Here is a 23,665-nt window from a genome sequence, read left to right as displayed (position 1 = left end):
TGCACCTTTTTCTCTCCAGCAGATCTGTAAGACAGAATTTCGCCTGAGTTGTTGGAATTTGCTCTGCCGAGGATTCGCATCAAAACCACTGACCGACCGGGCTGCGGATACAGCCTGCAAGTAGACTTGCGCATTGGAAGAAGGAAGATTCCGGCGTGGCTTGGAAAATAAAATCTCTGCAACTAGAGAGCAGAGTATGCAGCTCGAGTCGCGTGTCTTAGGGCCGATTTCTCCGATGTCTCCTACGTGGATCCCTTCCAAAGTACGAGCATACTCGCCAAAAGCTGTCTCCAAATTAATATTCCTACACTTACCGCAGAGTTCCCCATCCTCATCTGCGTTCTCTCGTTCCTTGACCTGTAAAGACTCTAGCATTCTCTTTCTCGAAGCCATGGAGTGCGGTGTGTATAGACGAGATATATAATGGCCGAAAGTCCACGGGATCAAGCTGACTTGCATCCGTGACCTAGGCGCTTAAGTGCTCTAATAATAGATTGCCACGTCATTTGTCCAATGGCGTTCTGGCCCCCACGAACCACTTTATCTCTGAAGTACTTACAAGGAGGACTAAAGGGTTTTAAGAACGTCAGTCTTATCATGAAGCTCTATTGCTGTACTTGGATAGACTATTTGTGTTCAAGTAAGCTATGGATTTTACTTAAAGTAGTCGGCGTGCCTATCAGTTTTGATGATATTCTTACGCCGAACACTCCGTCTTGGAGCCGTCAGCATAGAAATAGTCCTTGTCGATCTTGATAGAGTCAGTGTGCCAGGTCTTGCCATCATCCGAGGTGAAGCTGCCACTGGCGCCCGTAAGGGACAAGGTGTCACCAAAGCTCTTGTCGGCTGTACTCAAAACAATGGTCACGTTGTCCCATGCTTGAGTGAAAAGGTAATTAGCAAAATTCCATAAATCCCAATTGCAGTGTTTCTTACTGTAGCCGTCCAGGGTTCCACAGGTACCCAGGTAACACTCGTTGGCAGAGTATAGGATGACAGGAGGCTTGCCGTTTGCGTCCCCTGCAACCAGTCAGAATGTTGTGAAAAACATTTAAATATGGAGATACATACTGTCAGACTGTTGAGAGACCAGCTTTCCATTGGTGAAAACTTTCTGTGAAACCGTGTGGGAATCATCAACGTCAACTGCAATTTTGTCAGCAACTTGTACAGTTGAAAACTATGAATGGAATGGGTTTTTACTTTCAAAGTCCAGCTGAGCCTGATCAGGCACGACTTCATACGCCTGTTGCACTTGGCCGTCTGTATACTAAATAAGTAAAGTTGCAACAAAATTTAAGTATGTTGTGGAACGTACTCGGAGTGAAGGTGCTTGCCGCGACGCACCATTCGGTCTCTGATCCCGCACAAACCCTGTGACAGTATACCGTCAGCCTATGTATTTTGATTTTACAGTGCGGCGTACTGAGACTCCTGGTCGGGAGACCAGTTCAGAAGTGGCTGGAAGAGATCCATGCCCGGTTCCGTAAACGTTTGGGTAACACCGATCCAGATGGACATGAATGGAGGATCGTTCGGGTTCTCCATCTTGGCGCCACAGGGAACGCTCGGAGGAACGACGGACCAGGTGGCCTTGGTGATGTAGGCATCACCGCTCGTGGGTCCGAGGGCAAACATGTTACCGAACTTCCATGCATCAAACTCACCAGCTCTGGCCCGGAGAGCGAGAGCAAGAAGAGGCAGAGAAAGTGTGGAGCGCATTTTGGCTATTGAGTACTGCAAACGAGCGTAGGGAGCGACAGGCCATTCTTGATCGGAGAGATGTTTAAATACCGCCGGACAGCTCTTATATACGTATCTGATCTCAGTATCAGGGGATGTCAACGAATGGTACAAGCGGGGCCTCCCACTGGTGGAGAATCCCGTTGTACTGTGATTCAGACAGATAGGCGGCATGGCCCGACTGCTGGGCAATGCTTAACGGTTCTTGGTAATTTTGCGGGGATACAGCGAATCAGTAATGGTCAGGCCGGCAGCGGGATTGGTCTGATCTCATACAAAATAATGGATTTTGATCGACAGGCGGCAAGTAAGCGAGATGAAAACGAACGACGGGAATGACTTGAAACAGAAATGTGTTTGACTCTTCTATTCCAATCAGGATTGTGACTGTACGACACGGTTGAGCCTCGTGTGGTCCGTTCATAGTGTGAATGCTGAGTGCATAAGCTTGTATACAAGCTTGTCGCCGAGAAAGAGGAACGTGCAGTATCTATATTTGAACGAATCGGTTGCCCGTTGAAGTTTGAGTGATGCTTTGATCAAATATACGGGATCGACTGAGTTAATTGTTTGTCTGAACATAGGATAGGCGTTTTGTCGGGCCGGCGATGCTGATGAGCGGAACAACATTCTGTTGTTGTTGGATGCGGAGGTGGGTACCGATCAACAGTTAATTTCATACACTTGACTACTACGCATATTTTCGATCGTTTTCAGAGGATGAAGAGAGAGCATATTTAGAGTTTACTCTACACAACAAACTAATCAAGTTACGCATTGGAAAAAAAAAAATAGACGTCTGAAAGTGATGGAGTATCAAATGTGAGCTGAACTGCACGCTCGAAATTTGCAGATCAAGCAACCCAACGTCGATCACGTAAAGGGCGCTTGAAGGGCTGGACTTTAATTTCTATTCTGGCGCACTCTACACTTAAACCAGCATGCGGGCGACTTTCAGCTTGCCAACAATGGTATATTCCGACTTATTACGAGATATCAGACAAAGGACCTACAAGTGCATTCGACGGTGCTGATGTAAATGGCTAAATAAACACGACCACACTGCATCACATGCAATAGATTTAAATGCAAAGCTTTCAAGCTCCACCTATTTCCAATTCAATTACAGCACGGAATAATGTTGCTTCTGAAGTACACATGGGGTACCAAATGGACTGCTGTAGGCAAATTCTAAATGCTGCTCAAGGCTTTGCAGCGGCCGCAGCCTTGACATTTGACGCAATGAAGTCAGCTGCCTCTCCTGCATCGCCACCATAGCTCAAGTGTGGGGCCAGGACAATAGCTTGGCCAGCACAAATCAAGTCCCCATTCGCACAAATGACCTTCTGATTTCCAATCTGAGCAACGGGCTTCGGGTTATCGGGATCACCGAAGATGACAGCGGAGGAGACCTTTGCAGCGGTATCGGCATCCAGCTGTTGAGCGGCGTTGTGCACGAGCTGACCTCCTTGGCTATTTAAGTAGTTAGCATCAATTCTGCAGTAGGTGGACATTGCGCATACCTGTAGCCGGCCATGACAACGTCGGAGTCTGGGCAATCAGCAACCGCTTGGGTGACCAACTGCGCCATCGCCTTGCTTCCGCCGGCATCTCCGCCGGCCAGGAATCCTGCAACATCGGCCGGGTAGTCGACGCCCTGGAAGTCGACGTTGCCGGCACCGAGTTTGCTCTGCAAGGCAGACTTCAGCGGTGGTCCTACAATTAAACCAATAGGAGCTGGCTCGGTAGTTCCGCGGGCGAAGACGACCATCATCTGCTTGCAGTCGGCGCCGGCCTGGCGGTTGATAACATTGTGCTTGAAAGGTACAGCTGATGCCAGCATCAGCAAGCTAAAGAAAAAGATAGAGCCAGAGAACAGCATGATTGCGAGAAAAGTGCTTTGAAAACCCAGTGACGGGAACAGGAGGGGAAGTATGGATTGGGTGGAGAGCAGACCTTTGTTGTTATATGTGCTGTCCTCGAGAAGGTCTAGAGGCGCAATGATCGTCTACGAAGAAAGCTAAGGGTGTGTATTACCAAACTCAAGCAAACTGAAACCCAATAGAAGCCAAAGCGGACAGCTCAAAGAGGCAAGCACTGCGAGGCATTGCTTTTTGTGGCAGTGCAGGCTTAGCCAAGTTGCTGCATTGAGTGACGGTAGGCGCTCATTGCCCACGGACAAAAGCCGAGGCTTGAATGCCAGATGCTATGCTGGAACAGAAAGTGTCGACAGTCGGGTTGCAGATCGTAGATCGTGAAACTGCGTAGAGCTGTAGATCTGAGCAACCACCAGATCAACCTCGGTCCATTGTTGAGACAATCCCACAAGCAGGTTATGGACTCAAGATCTTACCATATTTTCAAAACACAACATTCCGTAAATATTTTATCTTCATGCAATAAAAAATTGAGAATTGTTAGCAGGGTTTAAAAATGCATCGCGGATGTCAACGATGGGGACCGAATGGAAGAAATCTCTTCGAATTCTGTAATGATGGAGAGAGTAAATGTAGGTTGCGTTCAGTTCGCGGCCAACTGGCCGTTTCTAATTTCTCTGTCTTTCGAAATGAACGGTGGCATCCTTGAGAATTGAACTGCTGGCGTACAAGTGACTTTGGTCTTGTACACCATTCAAACTCTCTCTTATTTGGTGCTTATTGATTTCATTTTCCAGGCCGAGGTACACCGCAGAGTAGGTAACGTCACTGAACGTCTCGTATTGGCATGTCAGACGCCGGTGGTAGGTTCATCCGCATTTGAAATGTCATACGTTGCATACAAATATGGATCCTCGTGCGACACAAGGTGTTTGGTGTTAGCGTGTCCGAAGGTGTGGATACGGACCAGTGCCTGACGATCGTCACAACCCAACTTTGTCTCATCCCCACTACGACAACCACCTAGCATCAGCACATTTTCCGCCTTCACCGCTGTTATCTTGGCTGTCCGTAGGATACAACCCCAAGCCTTTGGATCTGCTGATATAGGGTGATGCTCATAGATGCACTACGGCCGACCACCATGAATAATCCGAAAAGACCGAATACGCCGAAAACTACAGCCTTTATATTGTGCTGTAGCTAGTACTATTGTATACTATTCGCCGCAAGGATATACCTTATCTCTACTAAAGTTTATTCCATAAAGCCACCAAACAAACAGACCATGACGTCAAACCGAGCTCTCTGGCTGGAGTCCTTCTCCTCCCCGCCATCCATCATCTCCCTCCCAATCCCAACAGCCACCTCCGGCTCAGCCGTCGTCCGCATCCTCGCCACCTTCATCGTCCCCTACGCCCACGCCGTCCACTCAGGCCAGATCGCCGCCCTCGGCATCACGCCCCCCCTGGTCCCCAACCCCACCTCCATCGCGCGCATCCACGCCGTCGGGCCCGACGCCGTCGCACTCCAGCCCGGCGACCTCGTCTACGTCGACGCGACCATCACCGCGCGCGACGACCCCAGCGTGAAGATCATGCAGGGCCACCACGCCGGCGAATATCACGACCGCTCGATCAAGCTGACCCAGGGCGAGTGGCGCGACGGCGCTCTGCAGCAGTTCCAGCGCGTGCCGCTCGAGAACTGCGCGCCGCTCGACGAGGCGCGGTTGTGCCATGGGCGGCTGGGGTACACGCCGGCCGAGCTCGCGGCCATCCCGCTGTATCATGTTGCGGGAGGGGCGGTCCTCGAGGCGGCGCGGCTGCGTGCGGCCGAGACGATCGTCGTCGGGCCTGCTGGCGGCTCGTTTGGCGGCGCGGCGGTCGAGATCGCGCTGGCGGTGGGCGCGAATGTCGTTGCGCTGGGGAGGAGTGAGGAGAAGCTCGCTGAGATGCAGCGGAGGCTCGGCGCCGGAGATCGTTTCAGCTATGTCGTCATGACGGGGGATGTGGACGCCGATGTGGCTGCGATTCTGGCGAAGACGGAGCGGGGCGCTGGGGCGGATGTGTTCAATGACTGGACGCCTGCGGCGATGGAGCGCCCGCCGTATTTCGACGCGGCGGTGCGGGCGTTGAAGTCGGGTGGGAGGGTTGTGTTGAGTGGTGGGTCCAGTGGGAGTGCTGCCGTTCCTTATACGCTGGCGGTGCATAAGGGACTCAAGATTATGGGGCAGTGGATGTCTAATCGCCACACGCTGGATCGAGTCATTAGCATGGTGACCTCTGGCTTGCTGAAGATTGGAGTCGAAAGTGGCGCAAAGGTTGCGACCTTCAGTTTGGATGAACATGAAGAGGCCATTGCACATGCGGAGAAGAATGGCGGCTGGAGAAATTATACTCTGGTCACCCCAAACACTGAGTAGTTGGCACTTCGATAGATCCTCTCCCTGTACATATAGCTCAGACAGTGCTTAGATGGGTCACGTTTTCGCTTTTCAGTACAGTCGCCTGTATTTTCAGTGGCGTAGCATCTCTATATCTATTAATCTAATCGCATACGTTTTTCTGGAACTGAAGGCCTTGGACACTCCAGTGAAGGTGAGACGAGCTAGCGTCAAACCAGTCAAGTTGACGCACCCTTCGATTCGACGGTGCTGACCACCTCACCAACTGCAACACCCTCAGAGCTGCCAGACTCGCTCTCGTACCCTACTTTCCCAGCCCCAAACTCCTTCAGGACGAGCCATGCTGGCCAGATCGAGATAGCCCACAGCACAAAGTTGAAGTAGACGCCTCCCACCTCGGCGAACAGGGTCAGAGAAGTAAGCCCGTAGCTGACGGCCTGCCAAGCCGACTCAACACCTCTAAGCAAAGCTGCATATCTGATGACCTCCTCTTCGCCTTCTGCGAGATTTGTGACGATGAAGTACCTTGAAATCCGTCAGCATCACTGAATCTTTGTAGGGGCGGGGCACTTACAAGAACAGGTAATTCAGCTGGAAGCCGACGGTGAGGAAGATGTAAACAGCAAAGGCTGCGCCAAATCCAGAGTCCACCCAATCGTATGTTGGCTTTGTGTGCTTGAATCGCGACACAAGAATAGTTGCCCAGGTCCACCATGCGCCTTGAAGAACGATGAGAACCCAAAAGGTTGACCGCGAGCGCGTCTTCAGGGCTACTTTAGATCGATCGAGCCACGCCTAAAGGATGTCAGTAAATCTGCTTTTCATTTAGGACTGTCTCGCTTACCCCAAGGCCATTGCCGCAGATGACGGCGACGATGCCAGACAGGAAAGAACCCAGTGCTCTGGACCGAACGGAGAACCAAGCTGGCCAGTGTCAGTCTTGAAACCGCGGGACATGCAACTGGAACTTACTGGCAAGATAGGTGAAGAACACCGCTTCGGAGAAGACAACCGATCCGATAAAGCACACGATGAGGAGGAATTTGGGCTTGAAGAAAGTCTTCGTCGTTGCCTTGATCTCATACCACGGATTCTCGAGGATCGCCAAGCTGACCTTCTCCCCGTCTTCGCGCTCAACCTGGTCGGGCTTGTTCAGAAAAAGGGCGACGAAGGGACCGGCGGCCTGCAGGGCGATGAAGACGATGAACACCGTGTAGGACACCTTGCCCGCCTTGTTGTTCTCTGCGTTGATGCCAAGGTTGATTGCGCCGCCCAAAATCTGACCGGACAGGCGGTAAGTGAGCCAATACCCCAGCGCTTTGCCGCGGTTCCATGGTTCCGGGTATGCAATGGCAATGGCTGCCTCGGCCATCCAGAAAACACCGGCCGAGATACCACAGAGAGCCGCGCCGAAGAGCATCAGCCACTCGGTGCCATAACGATTGTTGGTGTACAAGCCGGCGGCGTATGGAGCGTAGCCGATACTGCTGGGAGTCAGCTCGATACATCTGCAGTGTGTATGAGGCTAACGTACGTTCCAAATATGAGCGATCCTTTGATTCCGATGTAATGAACAATGACGCTGGAAAAGTAACAAGAGACAACCATCAGACAGAATGTCAGTGCGTTGGCGGCATTCACCAGCCCCGGCGAGGCCGCACCTCCAGCGCCCAGGGAGTTCATGGCAGTCCAGATACCCGGTGCTGAGAGATTGCAGAGGCCGAGGATTGTCATGTTGAAGAAGGTCGAGCGATGCCATCTCACTGCGCGGCAATGCGTCAGCGCCCGTTGTCAAAGTGTTTGTCAAACTGCTTACCAGGATGGCGCTCTCTTTGAGAGAGGGCAACAGACGCGTCTTTCACCATCGTGAGACAATCCTGAAGAGTTCTGGAGTGGCGATGGCAGGAACAGAGGGGGCGGCTTCCGGGCTGTCAACTGGACATGCGGATCCACGGCCGCCGTTTTATCTTCAACAACATTTCCTAGCTCAATCACGGTGTCGCAGCCCACTATGGTGTCAGACGAGAAGATCTGTGAGCTAGTGCCACGTGGGGCTCCGCAGAAACGCTCTTCGCACGAGTGGAAGTGCCTGTAGAGTCATGCAATGTCTCGCAGCAAGTACGGCTTGGCAGTTAAGAGAGCAGATGCTTGTATTTCACTCCCAGAAACAGCTAGTTCAGGAAAAATCCGATTTCATTGACCATACAATGCCGTCGGACTACACACCCATGAGGAAGAGCTGCCGGCGCGTTATCTCAAGTGCAACTCAACGAGCCGGGGGCGGGGTCGCGAAATTCCTTAGCTGCAGCACGTCATCACGCCCGGACTTGCGCAACAGAACTTGCGAACACCGATAAGCCAAGCCTCCTCCAGATAATCCCTATTACACATTCCAAAGGTATTGGTGTGTGGTGAATTCGAGACTGCTACGTCGGACTCTTCCGGATTTGACCTGCGCAGAGCTGAGGGGAGAAGAGTGAGCAACCAGCCCGAAAATGTGCTAAAGTTTATCGGTGTTGGGAACATACCCGAGGTATCTTCCTGGACCTATCAAGGATTTTTCAGGCCAGGCCTCGCCATCACATCTTCTCGCCACTCCCAAAATGCCAGGATGGTCGCACCGGGGCCGACCAGCAAGAAACCAAGAAGTAGCCCAACGATGGCCTTCAACAATGGTGACTTTATGATGCCCACGCGCTTCATTTCCCCAATGTTCAGCACAACCCAGACGAATATCGTGAATACGACCAAAAGGAGGTCGAATTGGAAGAAGATCTTCATCCCGGCAGCAAGCGACGAAACGGGAGATCCCGGGTTCATAGGCACGAAAGCCCCGATGATCGTGGTTCCGGACGACAGGCCGAGGAACCCAAGTACAGCAACGTGCACTGCAGCTGCAATGAAGAAGAGGACGTCGTACAGCCTTCTCAGGTGCGGGAGGTCAAGTCCTTGGTAGTCCTCCACCGGCACCTCTCCATTCTTCAAAGATCCAGGAGCCTGCAGTTTCGAAAAAAGCGCGCTCAACGGACTGACGAGTATGGGCGTGATTTGCCAAAAGGCAATAGCTTCCTGGAGGTAGCCACTCTCTGGGCCGAGCAATACCATAAGGACAGAGGGAACGAGGAATCCGAGGATCAAGGATGGCAGAATCGCTTTGCTCGCCGATTGTGGGATGCACCTCTCAGCCGGCATCCAGTAAGCAATGCCCTCGGAGCTGTAGAAGAAGACCAGAACATATAACGGCAAGACGATGCCAAGGCCAAACAATTGGCCCAATGTAGCCCAAATAGCGGGGCTACGGGTCAGCGAGTCAGCAAACGGCACATTACTCAGCATCAAAGGGCACAACTGACCTCCAGACCAGGGACCAAGTATTCCTTTTCCGATACCCCTCAACGAGCATCAGTGCAAGGAGCGGGAGGATGACGGAGACCAAGAAGTATCCCGCCAGTAGCCTGCCCTCCATACCGCCTGCACCTGCCACGATAGGCAGGAAAACCGTGGTAAGCACCCGAAGAAGCCGGTCGATCCCCGGGAACTTGTTCATCCCAAAGACAGATCTCAAGGGCAAGTCACCCACTTCTGCAAAGGTTCCTCGCACCACAGTCTCCCGAACCAGCGGAAACGCTCCGTTGGCCTTCCCGATGGTGAACAAAACGTGGCGACCCACCAAAGCCAGTCCAAAAAGGAAGACGAGGGTAAGTTTGTTCAGCCAGAAGTTCCTGAATCTAGGCTGCTGCAGAAGCTCATCGTGGTAGGGAAGGGCGCGAGGCTTCTTGGGCAGTGGCAGTTTCTCAAAGCTCGTGGCTCCTGGATAGGCCTCCGAAAGCAGCCGTAGAGTAGCGCCGGAGCCCATGCTGGGGTAGACGTAGCGGTTGAGGAACTTGAGCATCGGGGTTTCCATGGCGAATCTGTACTGCGTCTGTTGCGAGACGTCGACGAGGACGCTGGCGCGTGGTTTGCGGAGCTCCTGGGTGGCTGCAAATGCGGCTTCGATGGCCGAGGCGGGGATCTCGGAAGATGTTTTGTAGGATTCAAGCAAAGTGGTCAAGTTGTTGGTGAGAGCTGCACACGTCTCCATGCCCGACATACCGCCAAGACCGATGATGGGATTGAACTGCGAAAGATCAGTTGGCCACAAAGAATAAGAAATTGCTGGTCGCGTTGGGAATTACCTTGTGGACTGCGTCGCCAACAACCATACAACGCTTTGTATGCCATGTCCCAAGCACATACTCATGCACTGGCGTACAGACTGACATGATCCTCCGCTTCCAGAGATCACCAAAGTTGACCGTTTCAGTGATGGCATCATCGTTGTGCTTCTCCGCAGTCTTAGCAATATAATCGTCGTCGTACGGAGGCAAGTCTTCTCCGTGGTACGTGGTCCCGGTGTTGACAAACAAACACCAGTACGTGCGGTCATTCGGGCCTGATGCGGCAAATGATGATGATCCTTCGTTTGTGATATGATGCAGGACATCTTCAGCAATTCCGGGGACCTTCTCCGAGATACCGAAAAGACACATATACTGCACCGGCAGATCATCTGGGAATGGTCAGGTATATACTTCACTTATCAGAAGCCAGCGTACCTTTCTTGGCATTGGGATTCTTTTCGAGGTTCGTCTTCCATATCTCCTTCCCCACGGTGCTGTGGATGCCATCCGCACCAATCACCACATCCGCGGTGAACTTTTCACCATTTTGTGTGGTGATGGTGACGCCATCAGCGCGTTCCTCGACTTCAGTCACTCTCCTGGACGTAAGAACCTTCTCTTTCTGGGTGATATGCTTATAAAGCACTTCAATTACCATGCGCCGCTCAAAAAAGATCATCGGGTATCCATGGCTAGAGAACGTTAAAGACCAAACTTGACGACAACTTCTTATCAGATAAGACCAACCGTTGAATCAAATGGTGATCCAAGTGCTTCACATGGGTCAAAACGCTCCCATCGGAGTTCCGGATGATGAAGTTGTCAATGGTGCAGTTCACTTTCTCGAGCATGTCCTCGTAGCAGCCAAGTTGATCCAGAATGCGGAAGCCATTGGGCAGGACAGCGATACTCGCGCCCACCTGTGGTGCTATTTCCGGGTACGCCTCAAGCACTACGAAGTCAATGCCGCTCTTCTCCAGAGCGAGTGCCAATGTGAGCCCCGCAATGCTGCCACCAACGATGGCAACACGAAAATCCTGGGGAGCCATGGTGCGGGATGGGGTTTCCGGGGGAAAATGAGAGTGGAAAGCGGAGTGCTGAAGAATGCAGGGACGATTTAAGTTGCGACCCGTGGAGACGGGCCGGTGGAGCCACCACGAGTCTGCATGCAACGCCAATTCTTTAACCGACTTCTCGGGGACATTATTCGGCGGTAATTCTGAGGATAGTAGGCGCACCGACAGGCAAAATACGGTCGTTCTTCTGGGGCCAATCAGATGTGGAGGAGAAAGAGGTTGCCGCGTCCGCTGCAGCGATGGTCTGTATGTGCTAAGGCGATTGTAGTTAAGTCTCTGAGCTGTGACACCGCCTCTGTGGAGGTTGGGCGTAGCGCAGCACTTTCAGGCGTGCGCGGTGTGCGCCGATTTCGTGTCAACTGAGTCATGATCCCGACCGTCTTGCCTGAATTTGTGAAGCAAACCATAGATATAACGGTAGCAATATAAGTCTTCCGAGTTCTGAGACATGGAAACACATACAGCACCGAGATACTCGGCGGAGGTCGAAATATTAAAGGAAATGCAGTTTAAGCCTGACAAGCCAAAAGCAGGGGCCCCTCCAAATGGGGAGCACGGGCTCCACCGAATAGGAGGATCATTTCTTGGAGCGGGCGGGTTTCGCCGCCAGCAGTACGTACTGTAGATAGGTATCTATAGAGCGCGATGTCGATACTGCTGTGATCGTACGTGTGTATGTGATTAGCATGAGTTCGATTCAGACGCTCGCGTCCAGATTCAGACCACTCACAAAATTCCATTTGCAAATTTCCTCGCACAACATAACTCATACTTTCCGATGCGGGACTACGAGGAAATGACACTCCGACCACAGTGAACGCCGCCACAGTGGAAGAACTACATTCCAAATCATCTTTGTGGTGTCGTTTCAGGTGTGTAGTTGAAGGTCTGTTGAAGCTAACGAAGACGAGCTAGAGCGGAAACTGTCGTTCATAGTCAGAGAAGTAGTGCATGTAGTCGAATTAGTCGAGGGAGGCAATCAGTAGTGCCTGCAGTGCCTTGGGTAAGCACTACTGGAGAGGAGTATGAATAGAATATACGTATGCCAAGAGGCTGCGATCAGAAATAAGCTTTCAACAGAAACCCTTCCCCGCACTTCACCACGGGCCGAAGTCCCTTCGGATGAGGGTGGGTGAGGGGAGAAGAACATCAAATCCACAGTGCTGGCATCTTTGCGTGGCCGCTTGGCCATGGACGATCAGTAGATGGTATGCAGAAACGGAGAGATGTAACGTGGTCGAATGTCGGTTGATTGCACCCCCATTCAATCTGTATACGTGCTGCGGAAGACTAGGTTGCCGCTTAGTAGCAACCGTAAGAGACGGTGGGTGACAGGGAAAGCAACTTTGGGACCGGGTGAATCCGCCGGCTGTGACACGGAACAGATGGAATGCCTATCAGTGGATTCATTCACGGAGAGCATCGCATAGTTCAAGTGCCCAGATACCTGGTGACCGGCGCGAAGTGGAGTCGGCCAAAGGTGACGCCGGTAATGGATATGTTCTATCGATAAACGCTCGGGGGTTACACACGGAGGCGGAACCGTGTTGAGGCGGAAGAGGACGGAGTTCCGGCGGGTGCGGCTCGGACCGGGTCAGCACGGGGAATGATAGCGAAAGTCTACGGATTAACATACGCAATGATAACAGATAGCGTGGAGATATAAGCCCTTCTTATTGTGCTGGTGCCCTGCTGATTTTGGACCAGTTGAACATACAAAAAGAAACACAGAGCAAGAACGGGCACAGCACGGACGGCAACCGCTCTTATATACTCCACACCGGTTCCGGAAACATTACGTCATCCACAGATATGGGTTCACTTGCCGCGGGAGGATGGAGGAAGCTTGACGTCGGAGTTGTCGGAGGCGGCATTGGTGGCATGTCGGTTGCAATCGCACTGAGACGAGCCGGACACAAGGTCACCATCTACGAACGCAACGACTTCGCCGGCGAAGTCGGCGCATCTGTCTCTTGCGCTGCCAATGGCACGCGGTGGCTGCATGAGTGGGAAGTTGATGTCGAGAAGGGAGACCCCGTCGTCCTGAAAAAGCTCATCAACCGCGACTGGAAGACTGGCGAGCCCGTCAGCGTGTACGACCTTGACGACTATGAGGAGAGATGGGGCTATGTCTACAACATGTTCCACCGCCAATACATGCACGCCATGTTGAAAGACTCGGCTATGGGTGACGAGGGCAAGGGCGAACCGGCGAAACTGTTTGTCCATCACAAGGTACGTGTACGCATCTCACAGGCAGAGCAGCTTCTGACAGGGAACAGTGCAAGAACATCGACTTGAAAGCAGGTCGCATTGAGTTTGAGAATGGCAAGACGGTCCAACATGACCTCATCATCGGTGCAGACGGCATCGGCTCTGCCGTTCGCGGCCTCATCGGCATCCGCCCCGAGAAGCGCCCCGCCGACTCCAGCTGTCTTCATGCCAACGTCGCAACCGAAGATGCTGTCAGGCTCGGCCTCGTCGACTACTCCAAGGACGCTGCCTTGGAGTATTGGGGAGGACAAGAGGGAAAGTGGGACAAGATCGTTCTTTCCCCTTGCAACGGTGGCAAGCTTCTGTCGTACTACTGCTTCTTCCCTCGTGACAAGGGAGACTACACCAACCAAGCCTGGGGCGTCGAAGACCGCCCCGTTGAGGAGCTGCTTGCTCCTTACCCCCAGCTTGACGATCAGGTCAAGGCTCACCTGGCCATTGGAAAAGACATCCAACCGTGGCGTCTCTGGATGCAGTAAGCATTCCCATTTCAGCGTCTAGCATGCATTGTCACTAATACTCCCAGTGATCCGTATCCGTACATCGCCAAAGGCACTGTGTGCCTTTTGGGAGATGCAGGACACCCGGTAAGCTGCTCCTCAACTTGCTCAAATCTCCACGTTTCGGTAGCTAACTACAACCTCGCAGATGATGCCCCACCAAAGCCAGGGTGCCTGCATGGCAATTGAAGATGCGGCTGCACTGGGCATCCTTTTCAGCCCGAAGTACTTCTCCGGCGATGTTGCTGAAATGCTCTCCATATATGACGAGGTTCGCCTGCCTCGCGCAACACGGGTACAATCCGCCGCAGCCAAGGCCGCTTACAATATCAACGAACGTATTGGTATGTGGATACAAGACGCCTGTAGGCTGCTTCACCTAAAACTAACAACGCCATCAGGTTTCTCCAGCAATACCAGTATCGGCACTTACAAGGTTGAAGATGAGAAGGCCAAGTTGACCATCGAGGAGATGAATGCGTACGTAATGGAAGACACACCCAGTTGAGGGCTCAGCTAACTCTACTACTAGTTACGACATGTACAAGGACATCGACGAGACAATTTCAAGGCGGAGAGGCTCGCCTTTCACAGAGCAGTGGGCAAAAGGGTTGCCATTCGGACTTCAGTTGTCGGGTGGCGTCATTGTTGGAGCGGCATGATACCTTGATTCTTGTACAGTAGTTGAAATTGTTTCTTAAGCGATGTTGTCTCCAAGCGGTAATCTAAAAGAGAATTCTCGATCTTATCACAACTTTTTATATCTCTTTGCAGTGTCTGGGCTTCTGAAGGAAGGCACTGCAGTTGCTTTTTCAGCTGAGACGTAGATGCCAACTTCCAGCTGAGAGTAGTGTAGGCTACTATGATGTAATGTTCTATAGTTGTTCGGTCACCGAAGCGCATTGATGATTCGCTGCGCCACTCGTTGATCAGCGATATACCTACCTGCTTACATTCGGAGTTGCGGAAGAGACTCTGCACTGACTGGGGGCCAAAGCAATTCTTTCCAGCAACCAAATCATTAACTTGTCTCTAATATCACTGAAATTTGGCCTGACGGGTGTGTCGGTCGGAATTTCTGTTATTTCGGTTTCTATTTTATTTCGCAACAACGCATCCCCTCCTCCAATTTCCTCACCAAAGCAGCGACGCAACGAAGAGGCCTGAAACTCGTACATGAAACAACGTCGTTGGTGTAAGTCTGCGTCTATGACGGAATTTACTACAGGATGAACTCTTGTTAGGTGGGTCAATCAATTTGGGGGCCGTGGCACAGCTCTTGTGGGGCACTTGAGCTGCACGGTCAGCTCCAGGAAGCAGACGGAGCCCCACATCAACAATCGGAACGTCGGGTCATTCTTTTGCCCATGGATAAACATGTTGTATTCCTTTGCTGAGTGGAAATTTACCAATTGGGCAATAACAGCATCAGCTGAATTGGACCACTCCCATACTTGCCTCGAGGAACAGTGTTGGTGCACGGCGGAAAATGCACAATGATCAACGCAGACAACACTACAGCCGCACTCTGCGAAAAAGATTCCAAAGAAAGAATGATTTCATGGATATTTAAGAATTGAGAGAATTCTGAAATTCCATCAGCAACAAACCATCAAACCACTCGACCGAGCACACTTGCCTCTTCCACTCAAGCCACACGCCTGCTTCCGACCAAACTTTCAATTACTAGAAACCAAGAATGCACGTTGTCAAGAGCGTCTGCTACTTCCTCTTTGCCGTCAACGTCGCGGCTGTCCCTTTCAACCAGACTCTTGGACTTGAAGCTCGCGACGTGGTAAGAAATCCGGTTGAACAGCCCAATTACACCCCCCTCTCGCAGCCGATGGCTAGCTATCGGCTGCAAGAGGGGACGGTATCTCTTCTCAACTAATCCTTTCCCAGAGTCTGAGGTGCAAGAACACCAAGGGTGACTTCACCATCAGCCAGAACAAGGCCGAGGGCAACATCCACGCTGCGCCAGTGGGTGACCCGGACAAGAAGGAGCCCAAGACCAAGTCGGGCTACCCGCACGGCTACGGCAACCGAGACGGCATCACCTGGCCCAACAAGAAGTGCAACGACAAGAACGCCAAGCTCCTGGAATTCCCCGTCTACCCTGATGGCCACCTTTTCCCCTACAACGAAAAGAAGTCCGACCTCGACCCCGGCCCGGCCCGCGCCATCTACACCTACCCAAGCAAGGACTTCTGCGGTGTCATGGCGCACACGGATGGCAATGCGGGTGGCTTCGCTCTGTGCAGCTAAAGGAACTGTTCGTCTTTCGCAGTTTAAGCCTACCCTGGATTCCCCGGCCGTCAACGGTCTGATGTGTTGGAGTGTTTGTCAAAAATCTGCACTGGTTGCATTGACATAAGGTTGGAGTTGGTTATTGGATTCTTTTCTCTCTTTTACAAATAGCTAGAATATACAAAGTCATGGCGCCTCAGAAACTTTCTTTGGACATATGTGATGATTTTAAGACGGGGTAACACAAGACGGGGTAACAAATGAGTTGCATTTTATTGCACGCTTCGCATACTATTCCCGTATTTCGCACTTTATATTTTTTCACAGTCCCGTACACTCTATTTGCTTACAGTGTAAAGATTTGCCTCACTCACTACGCCACGCCGGTTGTTACCGTTCATTGTGGCGTGGTCAGATAATATGCTGTCCGTGACCTACAACTGCATAGTTTCATGCCTCGCCTCTTCATCTTTTTTTTTTTGAGATACTCTAATTGAACGCCGTGTATTTATTTTTTTGCTCGTGTCATAGGTAGTTAAAGCTATCGTCTGGACGTGTCTGTAGAGTTTTTAATTCGACATTGTCATCCGGACGATAGCTTCAACTACCCACATGTGTTAATTTTCCTAAAGCACAGCTAGGGCATAATTATGCTAGTATGTTCTAATGCCCTGTTACTCTTCACGCTAGCCATCGACTGCAGCACCCCTCTGTATGTAGCGTATATGTGTGTAAGTATAAGCTAAATTGATTGCAGAGTAACTAAGAAGGTACTATGCATTCAAACATCATCGCTGCTCTCAGCCTCAATCATCTTCTGAGCGGCCAGTCTCGCCCCCTCTCTCACAGCATCCTTGCACGCATCCTCACGCTCGGCGATATCACCAAATTGCTCCTTCCAGAAGTTCCAGCGCTCGTCAAAAATACCCCTCTTCCCTTTCCATGGAGGGCCCTCAACGGACTCTCCAGACTTCATCTGCAGGTACAGCTCGCGAGCACACTTCTGCATCCAGTCCGCAGCGATCGGGACGTGGAAATTGAGGGCGCGACCCCTCTCCTGATACGCGCGCGACCGCGGATGCGGACGGTTTTCCAACGCCAGCGAGAAGGCGATGACGGCGTCGCGGCTGCGCACGCCGAAACCAGCACGTGTGAGGCGAGCAGCGAGCGCGTTGAGGTTCTTCCAGGGGTTGCTTCCTTCTCCATCGTCAGAAGTAGGCGGCTCTGTGGAAATTTCTGTTGTGAATCAAATCAGCCAGCTGATAGCCAAGTTATTTTTATTCTGGAAGACTTACGGTTAAATCTCTCGGTCAACGCTGGGCCCATGCATTTCAGCTCGGCGAAAGGGTTCGGCTGAAAATGCGCGTCGCGCAGTGCCGCAATCAACTCAACGAGCCGATCTTGGGAGGTGTGGCTATATGGGACCTGCTCTGCGACATTGAATACAATGTCCCATAGCTGCCACAGAAATCCTTCGGGGTTCGCCTTCTCGTTCTCGCGCTGGTTGAGCTGGAATAGCTCGTTGAACTTGAGAGCAACTTCCGGAGGAGACGCCTGAGAAGTCGGCTGCAAATACTCACTGAGGACATCGAAAATTCTGTGCTCGATGACCCATGGCTCATCTTCATCCTCAGGAAAGTCAATGACCAGATTCAAAGGCATGTCGCGGGTAGAGGATTCGGTGATCTCCAGGTAGATAGGAGGTGGATATTGCGTGGATCAGAGTTGGGGATTACGACCCTGTGGTATGTTCAGGCAACAACGCTCACTTATCCGTGATATTTCAACAAGACTGTCCACGCTGGGGACTGTGACGTAGTGGTCGCCGAGCGACACGTCGTACAGTGTTGGGTCCAACATTGGAGGGGGCCGGCGCACTGACCCAAATGATGAGCGGAACACAGCGGCTGCAGATCCTCCAGCGCCCTGCGGCGAATGCTTCAGCTGCCCCACTGGCAGCTTATGCTCCCAGTATGTATGTATGTACAATGGATCCTTCCTAATTTTAGGACGAATCTGTTGACACGTAGCCGTTTCCCTACATCGATCCGTAATTCCACAATGACACTACCCTGCATATATACCTCGGATCTTCAGGTTGATTTTCAATGGAAGAAATCACATTGCCTTTGTACAAGACTTATCAAGCACGCCGTGTTGGGAATACCGGATGTGTTTCGAACTCATTTAGTTGCTTGCATTCGCTACGGTGGTGTTTATGAGATGCAGCATCTATCGGCTCGCAATGGACAATGTCGGATGGCTGTATAGATGTATTTCATTTGAGCTGGAATTTTCCTGTTATATGGGATCTCAAGTTCTTGTTCCAAACTACTCGGAGATTCTCCCAATGATTCCACCCCCATCGACAACGAGGCAATGGCCATTTATATGAGCACCCCCTCGGCTCGCAAGAAATACCGCCGTCGCGGCGAAGTCTTCGCTCTTTCCTAGCCTGCCGTTTGGATAAGTCTTTGCCAATGCCTCTTCGCCTCCATATTTCTCAATAAACGGCATGGAACCTTCTGTGGCGAAAAATCCCGGCGCAATGCAGTTGGAAAGAATATGTCGAGGTCCCAGATCCACAGCAAGCTGCTTGACAAGATGAATTGCACCCGCTTTTGCGGCGGCGTACGCGAAAGTTCCTTGCTCTCCTATATTGGCGAGGCCGATGCCGCCAACAGATGCCGTGACAATGATGCGTGAGGCGTCCTGTATAGAGGCGCGCGCAGTGAGGAGAGGTAAGAACCTAGACAACGTACTTAGCTTATTGTGTTTTACGCAGATTGGGCTTACGTACTTCTGGACACAGTAAAACACGCTTTTTAAATTCAGGTCCAGGACCTCCGAGAATTCCTTCTCCTCTGTCTTCTCGATTGGGGCACTCTGTGTGCCTCCAGCGTTGACCACAAGGATATCCACATGATCCGTTGTCTTGCTGACGGATTCGACGAGATGTTGTATTCCCTCGACTGTCGATGTGTCTGCTGGTACCGAGATTGCACTAGCGCCCGGCCGTCTTGTTGGGAGCTGATTGAGAACTGCACATGCTTCTTTGCAAGCACTGGGTGTGCGGGATGTGATGTAAACCTTTGATGCCCCTGCTTGAAGCATACCAGATGCTGCAGCAAGCCCAAGGCCTTTGGAGCTGCCGGTGATGACGGCAACTTTGCCCTCCAACGAGAAAATGCTCTGGAAATCAAGCAGATTTGCAGCCGCCATAACAAAGTGCTTCTGGTTGTGGATGATGATGATGAATTGTGGTTTGGAAAAATATTCGCTGATGAAGTGAAGCGGGTTTAAATTTCTAGTCGTGTGTAACTGCGGAGGTAATCGGTGATTAGAACTCTATCGCCGGTGAGACACCACAGGGGTGGCATGGAAATGATGATTGATGCTGAGAACCCTACATATCGTGGCGCTTGCTTTAGCTTGACTCACACCATTATTACTACGTAGTCGACAGGCTGTGCTTGCACTTCTGCAAATGATGTATTAGTAGGTCCGACCTTCTCTCCACACTTCGGCCCCCAAATTTGCATCCTCTCAGAATCAGTTCCTTATTTGATCATCAGCCATGTCCACTCACTTTCAACGGAAATCGGGGACCTGGAATAAGCTTGCTTTCCTAGTAAGTGAGTCTGATTCGTGCATTTGTATAACCGGCTAATCTTCTAGGAATGTGTAGGAGTCGTATTTATTTAGCTGTCCGCTGCGCGATGAGGTAAGGAGGGAAGTCGCTAGACATTTTACCCGCTAGTCACTGAAACTTCGAATCTCTCCTTCAGCTTTTCCGCGTGCTCTTCTTTTTGACATCCTCCAGAACAGCCAACATGGCCAAGCAGACTTCCGAGTATGCCTACCATTTTTTACGGCAGGCGCCTCCCTGTCCAATGTCACACCACTGCACTCATTCGGAGAACACCTTGGCTCAATGTCGCAGGTCTTCAATCAGCCAAATCTGCCGCAAACCTAGCTATCCGAGTGAGCAGGACCGTGATACGGACGGCGATAATGGGCCAAAGGCCGGAGTTTTCCTACTGTAAGCACTAAGCAAGCATGCAGTGGAGACTTTAAGCCGACAAGATTTCTTTCCGTCCAGCGCACGGCCATGAGCGCCTCGTATTTGCGTCATCGCTCAGGCTCATCAAACGCACATGCCAATCTCTCCGCCCTTGCGTGGTGCGCCAGCAAAACTTGGGTCTCGGGTCGGGCCGGATAGAATGTTCTTTCGTCGATGCACTTACCTAGGTCGCCTGAGAAATACTACATACATGGTGCTGCTGCCTGATGATATGGAGCGGACTTGTACACTTACCTGATCCAGTCACGCAGAACGCCACCGACACGTACATTGATCGCTTAGGGACGGTTCACTCTTCCTTACTCCTACCTTTTACCCATATAATTCATAATTCTCCTCTTCCCACTGCGGTACCATATATCTCTCTATCCTTATCCTTGCACCAAATTCGAAATCGTTGTCATGCGCGTCCTTATCAGCGGAGCGGGCATCGCCGGGCCCACGCTGGCCTGGTACCTGGCGAAGGCCGGCGCGCGCATCACCATCGTCGAGAAAAGCCACGCTCTCCTTCCCCATGGGCAGAACATCGATATCAACGGCAGTGCACTTACAGTAATCAAGAAGATGGGGCTCATAGATCAGATCCGACGATTCAATACAACGGAAAAGGGTACCCAATTCATTGACCCAAAAGGCCGGCCATTTGCGCCCTTTCCCGTCAAGTCCGGATCTTCTGCAAGCCCCACGTCGGAATTTGAAATACTGCGTGGCGATCTAGCAGCTGTACTACATGAGGCTACTAAAAACCATCCCAACATTGACTACATGTTCGGCACTACCATCAGCAGAGTTATTTCGAACGACAATGCCGCCGTCAAAGTCGAACTAAGCAATGGAGAAGTGCAAGACTACGCTCTTTTGGCCGCAGCGGATGGCCAGTGGTCCAAGGTGCGAAAAGAGTGCTTCCCTCCTGAGTCCGTCAATGTCATCGACAAAGGCATGTACGCCGTCTACTGGACCATTTCCCGCTTACCCGGTGACAATGACTGGTGGAATATCTACCAGGCTCTCGGGTCAAGGATCCTTAGCCTGAGGCCTGATCCACATGGAACCATGAGGGCGTGTATCACTCGGATGCCATGCAGCGACGCTCAGAAGAAGGCATGGCAGGAGGCAACGAGGAGTGACAGGAAGACTCAGGAAGAGCTCGTGAGAATGGACTTCGCAGATGCTGGATGGCAGGCGCAACGGCTTCTGGACTCCATGAGCCAAGCACCTGACTTCTACTTTCAGGCGATCCAACAAATCAAGCTGTCCAAATGGTCAAACAATCGGGCCGTCAGCATCGGAGACGCCGCCTACGCTCCAACGCCGCTGACAGGCGCAGGCGCTTCATTGGCCATCACCGGGGCTTACGTTCTCGCAGGTGAACTGAGCAAGCTCAACGATGGTCAGCATCCGTCAAGTGCGCTCAGCGCCTACGAAAGCACTTTTCGCCCATTCGTCGAGGAGACTCAGAACATTCCCTTCTTCGTTCCCGCCATCGCGCACCCCGAAACGACATGGAAGAGGTGGCTACTCCAAGCTTTTGTGGGGGCACTCTCGAAAGCCGTGGCAACACCCTGGTTGGTGAACAAATTCGACCGTGACAACAATGAAGAGGATTTCCCTTTGCCAGATTACGAAACCTTCAACTCTAAGAGCACCATTTCATGAATTGGCAGCAGCTCCGGTGCCGGTAATGAATGGTCGTATGAGAGCGTGTTTGAGTCCGTCATTGCCGTTTTCTTTGGAGGTCTCAATCTCGATCAGCATACAGTTATACCAGTGAAAGTGCATAGCCTGAATGTGGGCCAGAGGAAAACCCGTTAGCAAGTTCGAGCCCATGGTTTGGAGAAACAGGTATGAGATTTTAGAAACCATAGTCGTAAAGCGTAGTAAAGGATAGTTAGCATCTACCAAAAGAGTAAGCGAACGACCGAAGATCCTGCGTAGCGCATGCTTACCGACGCGTGGCTATGGTATTACGTTCAGGATTGCACTATTTTTAGGGGCCGCATCGAGCTTAGCGTGAAAAATCACGTATTCTATTGGCTAGTTCATAGGCAGGATCATATCTTTACGCGCCGCGGGGACGCGCTCTCCGGTAACAGCTTCGTTCCTACCTCTGTGCTACCCACCTACCGCCCTAGCGGTTACTACTACTACTATCGAATAGAATTACGAGCAACCACGGAACCACGAGCAACGAAACGGCCAGCAGCAGCGAAACCCGTGGAGGCGCTTTGTTGCCTCTCACCTGTTATGCCAATAAAGCCTAGCTACTCAGCTTCGTGAGGGGTAAACTCTAACAGACCCAACCGTCCCAATCCATCAAGAGACCATATTGATGATTGGTCGCTTCGCATCAAGTACTACCCGAGGAGAATCCCGCTTGTCAGCTGCCCCGCTTACACCGCTCCTTTGGAAGAACATCTTCCGCATCTCTAACGTCAGTTAGCCGATTCGGCAGCTTTCGGAAGGGATTCATCAAAGGCAAAACCTGAGGCCATCACTATCGATACGTGCACGCAGGATGGACAACTCTTACGCGAAAGGTGATGTTGCGGACAACGCCGTAGCAGAAACACATGGTTTCCGATATCGACCTCTCCGGAGCGATAGGCGGGAGATCCGTCTCATCTATGTGCAAGCACTGCTATCAGATGACCGTATCTGCTGCGTGCTTCGACATGCTTTTCTGGACGATCTCCCGGAATATGCAGCATTGTCGTACGTCTGGGGAGATAAAAACACCACAAAAGCTATTTTGCTAGGCGACCACGAATTCCACGTCACAGAAAATCTGGAGTCGGCTCTCCGACATTTCATCATGAATCGCAAAACCCACGACAACGAAAGTGTGGCTCTATGGGTAGATGCCATTTGCATTGACCAATCCAACGTCTCCGAAAGAACGCATCAAGTCTCTCAAATGGACATGATCTACAAGGAAGCATCTTGGACCATTATTTGGCTAGGGCCTTCCACCGAAGACAGCGATCTTGCATTGGACAGCTTGAAGACGATGAGCAAGACTGCCGAATCAAAGTTTTGGGGTCTGATCAAGTCCTGGTCGCTTTTCCAGTTCCAGGCCGATCCGCTACCGGGGTCTCGAGAATACTTCGTTCAAACAGAACTCGATTCCATCCTCGAAGATCTTTGTGACGCGAACTCCCGAAAGCTAAATGCTCTTGGTTCGCTATTCGCAAGGCCGTGGTTTCGGCGAGTTTGGGTCATCCAGGAGCGGGCTCTGTCTTCTGTGCCCGTTGTTTGCTGCGGTGAGCATCTGCTCACTTGGAGCCAGTTCTATGCCGGCTT

At 51.6% G+C, this 23,665-nt stretch overlaps 9 protein-coding genes across 9 annotated transcripts; 4 read left to right on the top strand and 5 right to left on the bottom strand.

Annotated features, from left to right (window-relative positions):
* Nucleotides 1-697: 697 nt before the first annotated feature.
* Nucleotides 698-1,722, bottom strand: LTHEOB_9588 (uncharacterized protein; the record flags this gene model as incomplete). The annotated part of the gene is made up of 6 exons (XM_035519191.1): nt 698-879; nt 937-1,020; nt 1,072-1,146; nt 1,204-1,263; nt 1,319-1,374; nt 1,427-1,722. 6 exons carry the CDS (start codon nt 1,720-1,722, stop codon nt 698-700), a joined length of 753 nt encoding a protein of 250 aa, XP_035368815.1.
* Nucleotides 1,723-2,945: 1,223 nt separating this feature from the next.
* Nucleotides 2,946-3,625, bottom strand: LTHEOB_9587 (Cutinase protein; the record flags this gene model as incomplete). The annotated part of the gene is made up of 2 exons (XM_035519190.1): nt 2,946-3,216; nt 3,267-3,625. The coding sequence occupies 2 exons, from the start codon at nt 3,623-3,625 to the stop codon at nt 2,946-2,948; spliced, it is 630 nt and encodes a 209-aa protein (XP_035368814.1).
* A 1,283-nt stretch (nt 3,626-4,908) lies between these two features.
* Nucleotides 4,909-6,042, top strand: LTHEOB_9586 (putative quinone oxidoreductase; the record flags this gene model as incomplete). The annotated part of the gene is made up of 1 exon (XM_035519189.1): nt 4,909-6,042. One exon carries the CDS (start codon nt 4,909-4,911, stop codon nt 6,040-6,042), a length of 1,134 nt encoding a protein of 377 aa, XP_035368813.1.
* Nucleotides 6,043-6,242: 200 nt separating this feature from the next.
* Nucleotides 6,243-7,889, bottom strand: LTHEOB_9585 (MFS transporter; the record flags this gene model as incomplete). The annotated part of the gene is made up of 6 exons (XM_035519188.1): nt 6,243-6,549; nt 6,599-6,819; nt 6,869-6,948; nt 6,997-7,508; nt 7,559-7,787; nt 7,841-7,889. 6 exons carry the CDS (start codon nt 7,887-7,889, stop codon nt 6,243-6,245), a joined length of 1,398 nt encoding a protein of 465 aa, XP_035368812.1.
* Nucleotides 7,890-8,574: 685 nt separating this feature from the next.
* LTHEOB_9584 (FAD binding domain containing protein) lies at nt 8,575-11,233 on the bottom strand (the record flags this gene model as incomplete). Its single annotated transcript, XM_035519187.1, has 6 exons — nt 8,575-9,319; nt 9,378-10,141; nt 10,200-10,207; nt 10,277-10,573; nt 10,620-10,876; nt 10,932-11,233. The coding sequence occupies 6 exons, from the start codon at nt 11,231-11,233 to the stop codon at nt 8,575-8,577; spliced, it is 2,373 nt and encodes a 790-aa protein (XP_035368811.1).
* Nucleotides 11,234-13,072: 1,839 nt separating this feature from the next.
* Nucleotides 13,073-14,696, top strand: LTHEOB_9583 (Salicylate hydroxylase; the record flags this gene model as incomplete). Its single annotated transcript, XM_035519186.1, has 6 exons — nt 13,073-13,495; nt 13,543-14,009; nt 14,061-14,121; nt 14,183-14,378; nt 14,436-14,514; nt 14,567-14,696. 6 exons carry the CDS (start codon nt 13,073-13,075, stop codon nt 14,694-14,696), a joined length of 1,356 nt encoding a protein of 451 aa, XP_035368810.1.
* A 1,037-nt stretch (nt 14,697-15,733) lies between these two features.
* Nucleotides 15,734-16,299, top strand: LTHEOB_9582 (A-sarcin precursor protein; the record flags this gene model as incomplete). Its single annotated transcript, XM_035519185.1, has 2 exons — nt 15,734-15,829; nt 15,937-16,299. 2 exons carry the CDS (start codon nt 15,734-15,736, stop codon nt 16,297-16,299), a joined length of 459 nt encoding a protein of 152 aa, XP_035368809.1.
* Nucleotides 16,300-17,062: 763 nt separating this feature from the next.
* On the bottom strand, nt 17,063-17,943 carry LTHEOB_9581 (uncharacterized protein; the record flags this gene model as incomplete). Its single annotated transcript, XM_035519184.1, has 2 exons — nt 17,063-17,517; nt 17,577-17,943. The coding sequence occupies 2 exons, from the start codon at nt 17,941-17,943 to the stop codon at nt 17,063-17,065; spliced, it is 822 nt and encodes a 273-aa protein (XP_035368808.1).
* A 2,824-nt stretch (nt 17,944-20,767) lies between these two features.
* Nucleotides 20,768-22,021, top strand: LTHEOB_9580 (2-polyprenyl-6-methoxyphenol hydroxylase; the record flags this gene model as incomplete). The annotated part of the gene is made up of 1 exon (XM_035519183.1): nt 20,768-22,021. The coding sequence occupies one exon, from the start codon at nt 20,768-20,770 to the stop codon at nt 22,019-22,021; it is 1,254 nt and encodes a 417-aa protein (XP_035368807.1).
* Between the last annotated feature and the right edge of the window lie 1,644 nt (nt 22,022-23,665).

The sequence above is a fragment of the Lasiodiplodia theobromae genome (genome assembly GCF_012971845.1).
Source record: "Lasiodiplodia theobromae strain AM2As chromosome Unknown scaffold_32, whole genome shotgun sequence".
Taxonomy (NCBI): domain Eukaryota; kingdom Fungi; phylum Ascomycota; class Dothideomycetes; order Botryosphaeriales; family Botryosphaeriaceae; genus Lasiodiplodia; species Lasiodiplodia theobromae.
Note: the sequence above shows the minus strand (reverse complement) of the source record. Positions and strands in the feature narration are given on the sequence as shown.